Source organism: Salvelinus fontinalis, chromosome 12, assembly GCF_029448725.1.
Source record: "Salvelinus fontinalis isolate EN_2023a chromosome 12, ASM2944872v1, whole genome shotgun sequence".
Classification (NCBI taxonomy): domain Eukaryota; kingdom Metazoa; phylum Chordata; class Actinopteri; order Salmoniformes; family Salmonidae; genus Salvelinus; species Salvelinus fontinalis.
The window spans coordinates 36,526,846-36,536,847 of record NC_074676.1 but is presented as its reverse complement, the minus strand read 5'-3'; the positions used below and the strand labels follow the sequence as shown (position 1 = coordinate 36,536,847).

At 40.9% G+C, this 10,002-nt stretch overlaps 1 protein-coding gene across 1 annotated transcript; it reads right to left on the bottom strand.

Moving 5' to 3' along the window:
• Window positions 1-1,543: 1,543 nt before the first annotated feature.
• Window positions 1,544-9,892, bottom strand: lpla (lipoprotein lipase a). The gene is made up of 10 exons (XM_055940579.1): window positions 9,629-9,892; window positions 8,232-8,413; window positions 7,734-7,913; window positions 5,992-6,103; window positions 5,338-5,571; window positions 4,806-5,051; window positions 3,680-3,800; window positions 3,255-3,437; window positions 2,966-3,073; window positions 1,544-2,829 (listed from the first exon to the last, which is right to left on the bottom strand). Exons 1-10 carry the CDS (start codon window positions 9,720-9,722, stop codon window positions 2,778-2,780), a joined length of 1,512 nt encoding a protein of 503 aa, XP_055796554.1. The 5' UTR covers window positions 9,723-9,892; the 3' UTR covers window positions 1,544-2,777.
• Between the last annotated feature and the right edge of the window lie 110 nt (window positions 9,893-10,002).

The following is a 10,002-nucleotide window of genomic DNA, read 5'->3' as shown; positions in this document are numbered from 1 at the left end:
AAAAATAAAAAAATAAAAAAATAATATAAAATAAAAATAAAAAAATCTTCAATGCAAACATTTGTCTCACGTTGTTTGCTTTGTTTTTTGGAGCTTTTCATAAGAACTCCAATGGAAAAATGACAATAACATCTTAGAGAGGCATTCTGGGGACAACTGTTTTGGGACAATAAGTTCAGTGAAAAGTAAGGTTTTAACCACATCTTTGTAGGGGTTACAGTCGTACACAACCACAAAACCACAATAAGGAAATATTTCAATGAGCTCAAGGGAGGGAAGAGGTTTCCTAACCCTATCTCTGTCCAGCACCTACTTAGACCCATCACCCCTGAGGGAACACAGGCAGACCGGATTGCTTAAACACATCAGTGTCATTCCTCAATCCGACTGTAATTTACCGGATGACAGATGGTTTCCATGTTTTCGCCACATACTTTCAAGATATATCTTCTTAATCCATGAAAAATGTGTATTAATGAATGGATTAAAGCAAAATGTTGACAATGTGTCATCTATCTCATGTTGTTTTGTACAGTACTCACAGTAGTGAGTCATGGGAAAATACCTATCCTATCATGTTTCCTTATTTTTTGGATGGTCCAAATTCCAATAATTACCCAATGACCTCACTGTTTTTATGGAATTCTACCATGTATTTCCAACTCAGGGAATTTGGGGTCCAAAACTTTTTCTCTGTGTATTGCCACTATGTGTTGCGTAACTTGTTTTGGTATTTTAGGGTACTGATGATAGGCTCTAATGTGGATGTTGTGCTAATAGCACATGTCAGACGCAAGGTTTAATGAGCCGCAGGTGTCAGATTAGGCACAATGAGACCACTGTGTGTTAAGCACAGGAGTAATAACACTGCTATTACAACAGTAGCCATCCACATCAAATTATATATTATTTCTCTTTTGCTTGTTTGCAAATATTGATAATACCTGTAAATGACAACTGCCTCTATATTGATGGCACTAGGTTCAGCATGTGATCATATCAAGAGATTAAGAACGCTTTTTTGGTCAATTGTACTCAAGGTCCAACCGAAATTTGACTTCCGCATTTAACCCAACCCCTCCTAAAGACACACATACTGTACTTATAAAGTTTTGGAGAGGTGCGTGGGGCTGCCACACTGGGCGCCAGGGGAGCTGTTGTTGTTTGAGTTAAGTGCCTTGCTCAAGGGCCCAATGGCAGACAATGGCATCTAGGGTTTGATACCAGATTCCAGTTGCCAGCTCACTTCCCGCCAGATTTTTCCCCATCAGACCCGGGATTCAAACTGGCAACCCTCCGGGTGCTGGTTCGCCTCGAACCACTAGACTACCTGCCGACTATATGCTTATATAGTCAGTCTTGTAAATTATGTGTTGCCAACAATTATACACTATTGAGTGATGTTGACAGAGATTTTAATAATGTCCTAAGAATAGCTCCATGTTGTATCTAGTTACATGTTCTAGGGTTAGAATAAGATTTAAGGAATTCAAGAACACAATATGTAGATCAGGGGAGTAATAAATCCAATAATACCCAGATGTATAATGTACTCACTTTATTAAAGTATCATGATTTTCCTTCATACAGTGCACTGCATTTCAGTTCATAAAATTAAATGTACTCATCAGCTGGCATGGAGACCAATTTGATCAGTCTGTCCAAAGCCACACGTGTAAAATCCCAAAGCTTCATCTATAAAAACAAAGACAGCAATGGAAACTTGCCCAAATATATTACAGCTTAATATACAAATATATACAGGTACATTCAATAAATAGAATATGAAACATTATTGGGATGCATTATGGCTATTATGTAGGGCTGTCTACCAATGTTTGCAAAGGCTCACAGATATGTTCTGTATTTAGTGTAGCATTTTGTTTGACCTTTCCAAAGGGCATGATTGACCAATAGGGTTAAGGTAATTGTTTCCACATAATTTTTGACCTATAAAGGAAGTTATAGAAGTTTTCAGGATATGCTAACTTCTGCTTGTGGCCTCTATTCTTCTCAAGTCAAGTGGCCAATGAAATATTGATCTTAACACAACAATCCAGTTTGACTAGTTGTTGAATGAACAAATCGACTGACGTGGATTAACGCCCTTCAAGTGACCCATGCCAAACACAATAACCAAATGCACACAAAGAACAAGCAGGGAATTAATCTACAACAACTCATATATACTGTATAACACTGATTGAAAAGCCATGTACACGGATCACTGTAATATTCAACTCAGTAGACAGTGTCACCATCTTTGGTCCCTGTGGTGGTGGCAGTTAGTGGTTTAGGCATGATGTGACATTAGTGACATGACTATTATAGTGTGCATACCGAATGTGTCAAAAAGCTTTCATAAAAGCAGAAGCTATGTTAATCTCTTTGAATCAAAAGTTTGAATCGGAACTACCCAGTATAGGGTTAGAAATACATTGATGTGATTTGTATACGTGAACACAGATGAAGGATTACAAAGATAATGTAGCAACGTTAGACAAAGTCAAAACCATGAAAAAGAGGATTTTAGAATGACATTTGTAACACTCTCCATGATGACGGTTAATAGAAGAAAAAGCCCATAAACTGACTCCCAGCACAGTGGATAAAGTGATATAGATTGTGCTTGGGGATGGAGATGACATGACAGAATGGAAAGCAGAAAACGGTACATGTCAGAGACTAACATCCCTTGTCTTCTCTCCAGCACGTTCTCCCTGGCTTCATCCAGCTTTGGCTGTGGGGTGCAGTGCAGACTGTATTCAAGTGCTGCTTCATGCAGTGTTCTTCTTGAAGAGGCTTCCCTGCATCTTGAGCCTGTGCATCCTAAAGATAAGAGAGAAGAGAAAGAAAAGTTCACAAAAGAAAATGAGGAAGGAAGTTCTGAATCCTATCTTTGGATATGATAGATTTTTATGCAATCAAAGTTTCACAAAGTTTCAAAATGTTCTAGATTTCTTACGTTTTTTCTTTCCGGCTCATGTTGTCCTCTTTTGATTTGACAAAGACTGCGTCGTCTTTTCCTCTGACGAGGTAGGCAAACTCTCCATCTTTAGCGCTGAAGATCACCCTGGAGTCAGACAGTAAAGACTATCAGTAAAGCCTTCTGAAACATGTATCATACAACTTCAAAGACTGGCAATGTGAAAGATGATGTGCAGTGTCAAAAATATTCAAATATGGTACACAGTACTGCTGGGTTTTGATTGATTCATCTCATCAATTGGAATATTCAGTTCATCATAACTTACTTGGACTGAGTCTCCCCGGCCTTGACACGCATTTTGCGGATGTGGAAGTTGCTGTTACCCCACCAGTCAGACCAGCTGAAGTAAGCGTCTTTCTCCCAACGCAGCTTGACCATAAGCAGCTCCCCGATGTCCACGTCGGTGGTCAGCAGGAAGGACACAGTGCTGTTAGTGTTCAGGAAGGGCCTGAGGGGTCACACACAGGTCAACGGTTAGGGGGTCATTTCACCTTCTGTACTGTATACAGTACCCAGCTGAGGAGAGGTGACGAGATGTTATCTCTGGGGTTAATTATGTCAGTGTATGATATTTGTAAGTTTGGATATGTTTAGAAATTATATCAAGCATTTCTGGACAACTAAGTATATAAAAAATAAATAATAATAACAATGATTTTATTATTTTCTTTAATATCAGACTATACGTACATGATGTAGGGAATGTCTGTCTTCTCATCATGGGTTCCGTACAGAGAGATTTTCATGGGCTGCTCAGTGTAGTCCAGTTTCTCGCTGCTGAAGAAATGCACCTTCACTTGGTAATGGAAAACTGGGGAAAGAATGACAGAGACCTTAATTTAGAACCACGCCACACACAGACGTCTGAAACCCTGAGTATGTTTGCCGATGCAAATACCTGCAGTGTGCCCAGTTGAGACATATTCTCCAACTGTTTGAAGTGTTTGTGGCATGTGGACATAATCCCATCACTGATGCCAACAGTTAAAACTAAAGATCCTTATTCTGCTCCCACAGAACTGTAGTACCTCCATGATTATGACCTGTCTTTACATACCCATATTATTGCTTACTGCCATGACTAAGGGTGACTAAGGGTAGGAAAATGCTTAACTGCAGATTAAGCATTAACAAATAGAATTGGCATGTAAAGTATCCTCTAACTTTCCACCCTAAGCAATCACGCGCAGTGGTGTCAAGTTACCAAACTACTGAAATACTAATAGCCTCACTCTAATGTGACTTTCATGGCTTGCACCATAAACCTTGTTTTATCCCCCCTGCTTGTTTTGGTTTGACCTTGATGCCACTAACATATCAGATGTGTTAGACTGTGCCAATCCTACAATAGTGGGGTGAGGGGGGTGAAAAATGGACGCAGGCTGGACATAAGTTATGGAATCTTTTATGGATAGGGAGTCAGGAGGGACTGATAAAGGAGGGACTTGTGTAGACTTCAGAAGTCACACTGTTTGAACAGGGTTATCTAGTACTGGTACAGTATGTGCACTGGGGGCCAGTTGTACTAATGTGACATACATGGCCTGGTAAAGAGACTCAGTGTTCAGTTAAAGCTCTCAAGGCCAGCTTGAGCTAAGCCTAGCTCCATGCCACCACTACCGTAACTACATTCAGACTTCTGGACCAATACGTTGAGGATTTGGTAACAAATGTACATCAAGTCTTAACTTATGAAAATCTATTTTAGTGCCAGGGAATGAACCTTCTGTTGTGACAAAGATTAATCCAATTGTTCCTTTGTGCATGCGTGCTCTCTCATCCTAAAACAATTCCCCTACATCTCTCTCGCTCTTACGTTTGAAGGGCATCATCTCGCGAGTCTTGAGGTACATCTTGGTGCTCCGGGGCAGGCGGACCTTGTTGACGCCGTAGCCCACCTTGTTGCAACGGTTCTTGCGGCAGTTGAGACACATTCCCTTCATGAAGGCCTCCTTGGAGCTGCAGCGGTAGGCCATGCTCTGATGCTCTGCTGCATTCACCAGCGAGTCGATGAACAGGTGGATGGAGCGCTCGTGGGAACACTTCACAATCTGGTCCATATCTACACAGGACCCACATAAAACAACACCATTAGGACCATGATGACTGAATCACTGGCTGATTCTCTGATATACACCGGACTAACTGTGCAACCAATGCCTGGGACATTTGCTTATTCAGACTTAAAGTTAAAGAAAAATTAAGACATTGAAAAGGACACTTTTAATGAGGTCAAAGTATCTGATGCAGCTATTCAAACTTAAAGGAACACGCCTCATGTAGATTTACTACACTGTAATAACAGAGTGTGATTTTATTACATTGCAGTGTTAAATTACAGTACGTACTATGGATGCCTGTGGTGGCAATCATCATCATGGTGTTCTGCAGGTCACAGCCTGGCTGGAAGGTTCCTCCGTTGGGGTAGATGTCCACATGGCCCACCGGTCTCTGGATGCCGATGCTGCGGTCTGGGGAGCCCCGGGTGTTGGTGTGCAGGACGTCCACGAAGAGAGCATCATCAGGGGACAGGGTGCTCTGGGTGTCAGCGTGCTCAAAGGTCGGGCCGGCTGGGTCCAAACCTGGGAGACGGATGGAAGGAGAGAGAAGGGGGAAGTAGAGAGAGAGAGGGAGAGAACAGTCACAGTCCATCTGTAATACTGTACATGAGAACATGCAGGCAAAAGCCTCAGTGTGCTTCCAGCACTGACGTAAAGCCACAATGTACTCAATGGATGTGATTATGGTGTTTAATGGTCTGCTGCCTCCAGGGCCTGATCTGGTTTAGGGATAAACATGTTAATATTCTAAGCAGGTCAAAGAGATTTCATAGTTGAGTAAACTTTATGGAGACAAATTCAGGGACTATTGAGGCTAAATTCATTGAGATAGAACTTGCATATGTAGGCCTATGCATGTATGTTTGCATCCATGGTACATGTAATGACAGACTGATAGACAAACAATAAAACCTCTTCAGCAGAGAAGGACTGTCTGCTCACCTGTGATCCTGCTGACTTTGTGGTTGGTGAGGAGACCGGCGATGCCGGCTACATGAGCCCCCAGACTGTATCCCAGCAGATGTATCCTCTCCCAGGGGTAGTCCAGTGTTTTCTGACAAGAGGGAAAGCAAACATGGTTTATTCCTAATTCCTAAACTGTCAAGTGTGTTGTGACTGTGTAAAGACTTAGCTGTAAAACCTCTTATGCCATGGTTATGCGATGCTAACACCCTTTCAAGTATATTCTGTTCCGTCAGTTATACTGTCCGCTTTCACATGTAACCATTTCAGGCGGTTTATCATACCAATGTGTCCTCCCTCGCCCTAAAGTATTTTTCTAGCAGAGGATATGCTTCACTAGCTCCACGTGCCGCTTCTATCAATAATGTTCTGTGTAATGATGTGGATCAACAACATGGCAGTAAAAAGCCTTTATGAGGCATACTAAATCAGAACCAGGAGGAAAACACATCCACAACTCTGACTTCTAAAACATTGCATCACCAGTAATATACAGTATACTGAACAAAAACATAAACGCAACACGCATTCATTTCACAGATTTGACTGAGTTACAGTTCATATAAGGAAATCAGTCATTTGAAATACATTTATTAGGGCCTAATCTATCGATTTCACATCACTGGGAATACAGATATGCATCTGTTGGTCACAGATATCTTCTTTTTTTTCCCCCCCTCACAATGGGCCTCGTCACAGTATCTCGTCACAGTATCTTTGTGCATTTAAATTGCCATCGATAAAATGCAATTGTGTTTATTCTCCGTAGCTTATGCATGCCCATACTACAAACCCACCGCCACCATGGGGAACTCTGTTCACCAGGTTGTCATCAGTAAACCACTCGCCCAGATGACGCCATACATGTGGTCTGCGGTTGTGAGGCCAGTTTGACATACTGCCAAATTCTCTAAAACGACGATGGAGGTGGCTTACGGTAGAGAAATTAACATTACATTTTCTGGCAACAGCACTGGTGGACATTCCTGTAGTCAGCATGCCAATTCCACGTGACAAAACTGCACATTTTAGAGTGGCATTTTATTGTCCCCAGCACAAGGTGCACCTGCGTCAGGATCATGCTGTTTCTTGATATGCCAAACCTGTCAGGGGGTTGGATTAACTTGGCAAAGGAGAAATGCTCACTAACATGGATGTAAACAAATGTGTGCACAACATTTTAGAGAAATAAGCTTTTTGTGACTATGGAACATTTCTGGGATATTTTATTTAAGCTCATGAAACATGGGATAAACACTTTACATGTTGCGTTTATATTTTTGTTCAGTGTATTTTTAATAACTAGATCGATTCCAAAGTTCAGATGCAACTTTTGTTCAACTCACCCATTTACACTACTGCCTGAAAGTCTGATCTCAAGTTAGAAATCAGGCCATTGTGTGAAGCTTATATTTAAGCAATAAGGGTCGAGGGGGTGTTGTATATAGCCAATATACCACGACTAAGGGCAGTCCTTAGCACGACGCAACGCTGGGTGCCTGGATACAGCCCTTAGCTGTGGTATATTACCAATGCCAGGTGCCTTATTGCTATTATAAACTGGTTACCAAATTAATTAGAGCTTTAAAATAATGTTGTTGCCATAACCATGGTATACGGTCTGATATACCACGGCTTTCGGCCAATCAGCATTCAGGCTTGAACCACCCAGTTAATATTATATTATTTCCTGTGTTCACAGTGACCTTGAGATCACTTACCTGCAGCCAGTTGACAAACTTGGCCACGTCTCTGCCCACCAGCTTGGTGTAAGCGGCGGAGGTAGGGTAGTGCTGCTGGGCCCGGGTCAGCCAGTCCACCACGATAACGTTGGCCTTGGGCTCCCTCTCATACAGCGCTGTCACCAGCTTAGGGACCCAGCTCTCAAACAGCCCTGTGACCTGGAGGAGACACAGTTCTGGGGTCAGTGGCTGGCGTGACGCACTGTGGCCCTATCCCCCATTGTCTGCTCACTGCACTGATTGAAGACCAGCCAAGTGTTAGCACTTTAACACATGAATGAGCACTGGAGCGTTATAACTAGGGACAGTGGGAGGCTTCTCATCATGCATCTAGTTATCATTGCTGAATCTATTTTTAGGGACAATTATTGTTGAGTTAATTCGCTCATAATATAAACAATACAGCTTATTTAAATTACGGTAAACAATTTATGCTTTAGTGGTAATCAATCATAATAGAATGTCAAAGCTTTTTACCGTCCATCCATGAATAACCACAAACGTCTGAGTCTCAGAGTTGAATTCACACTCTGGGATGGTTAAGGGCTGGCCAGGAACAATGTAGCACAGGTCATCATCTGGTACCTCAGCGGTTCTCAGGGAGAACTTGGATACAATGTCAGTGAAGTCCTCAAGCCATTCAGTAGAGTTGTTGTTACCTGCATGAGTGATGATTTTGACATTTTTTTGGTCATTTAGCAGGCACTCTTATCTAGAGCAATTTACAGGACAAATTAGTGTTAAGTGCCTTGCTCAACGGCACTAGAAATTCAAAGCCTTTACCACTACCAAAAATTTGCATGACAAATCAGATCCAGCATCTACAATTCCTTTCAAGGAAACAAATTCCAGTATTTTTTATTGGATCTTTCAAGTGGTGGCAATTCAGCTTTTTATATTCACACACTGACTATCTTGGAAGAAAATAATTACAAAACACAATCTGCAGAATCTATCAGTTTATCAATTGGTATAATCTAGTCCAATTAACAGCATGATAAAATATATCATGAAACGTTTTAACAGTCAAGTGTCGCCCCCTTTTGCCACTTGCATTTCTACCAACCAAACATTCATTCATGATTCCACATTTTCTAGTAATGCTATTTCACACAAAACAAATCACAAATAAGCCTATCGACCACATTAAATATTGAATATAATGTTAATTATAATATATATATATATATTTATATATAGATATAGATATAGATATGTGTGTGTGTTATTATGCAAAAATGTGTCAAACAAATGGAAAATAGTTATTTTGCATAAAAAAATGCTAACATATTTTAGTTCTCAAAGTATTGTTGTAATTGCACTTGAATTTGCAAATAATTATCTGCCATGAAAATGCCTCATTTTCTTTCTGATCGAATTCTTGTTGTTGTTGCAATGGTTGGAAAGAGCTCCCACTGCGCACCCTAAACAAAAGAGTGGAGTAGGTAGGTCTGACAACTGTATAAACTATTTTCTGGGTTACTATGGGTCAGTTGGAGATGGCTGCACCAATTATACTCCTTCCAGGTGGCTTGAGTGTTTATTTTATGGCAGAAATTCAACTAGGAGTGGACTGGGACCAGAAATCAGCCCTGGCATTTCTAACACACCAGACCATTATTTTTCTTGAGGCCCTCACACTGGACCAATTTTTCCTTGAGGAACCCATTATTAACAAAGTAATTATACTTTTGTGCAAAAAAACAAACAAGTTAGACAGGCCCACTGGACAAAAAAAACTTGACCAACCCATCTGGCATTTGCCCGTAATGTCAGATGGCTAGTCAGCCCCCAGGAAAATAATGTATTTATTTAACCTCTCTCTAACAAAGCCAAAGTCAGCTCTACAAACAGGAGACATATCCCTTACTTACCAAAAAGTGTTTGTTCTGGTGTACTTGAAAAAGATGCACAGATATTTGCAAGAATTATCCAAACGGTGACCAAATAGGTATTTTCTTTTCCCATATTATTGTTGATCTAGAGATTTCTCTGTCAAGTCCCGAATGAAAAGTTCCTTGAAAATTGGTTTAGGAGTAGTAGATCCAATTGTATACGTCAGTAGGAACACAGCTCCGGTTAAAAACTGTGGTCTGACTGTGATCAGAGAGTAAACTTTCTTACGAAGTCTGCCACAATTGCCGCCCAAGTTGTCTTTAAGAGAGGCTCATTTGAATAAACAAACTCCATTGGTCTGAAATAAGTGGGCTGGTTCCAAATGCAAAATTGCAACAAAAATCATTCGCAA

What these genes read in the sequence shown, in the direction of transcription:
- lpla (XM_055940579.1), bottom strand. Translation starts at nt 9,722, where the DNA reads ATGGGAAAAGAAAATACCTATTTGGTCACCGTTTGGATAATTCTTGCA. An exon ending in ACCAGAACAAACACTTTTTG is followed by an intron (nt 8,414 to 9,628) that starts GTAAGTAAGGGA and finishes TCACTCATGCAG; the next exon opens with GTAACAACAACTCTACTGAA. An exon ending in CAAAGTCAGCAGGATCACAG is followed by an intron (nt 5,572 to 5,991) that starts GTGAGCAGACAG and finishes TCCGTCTCCCAG; the next exon opens with GTTTGGACCCAGCCGGCCCG.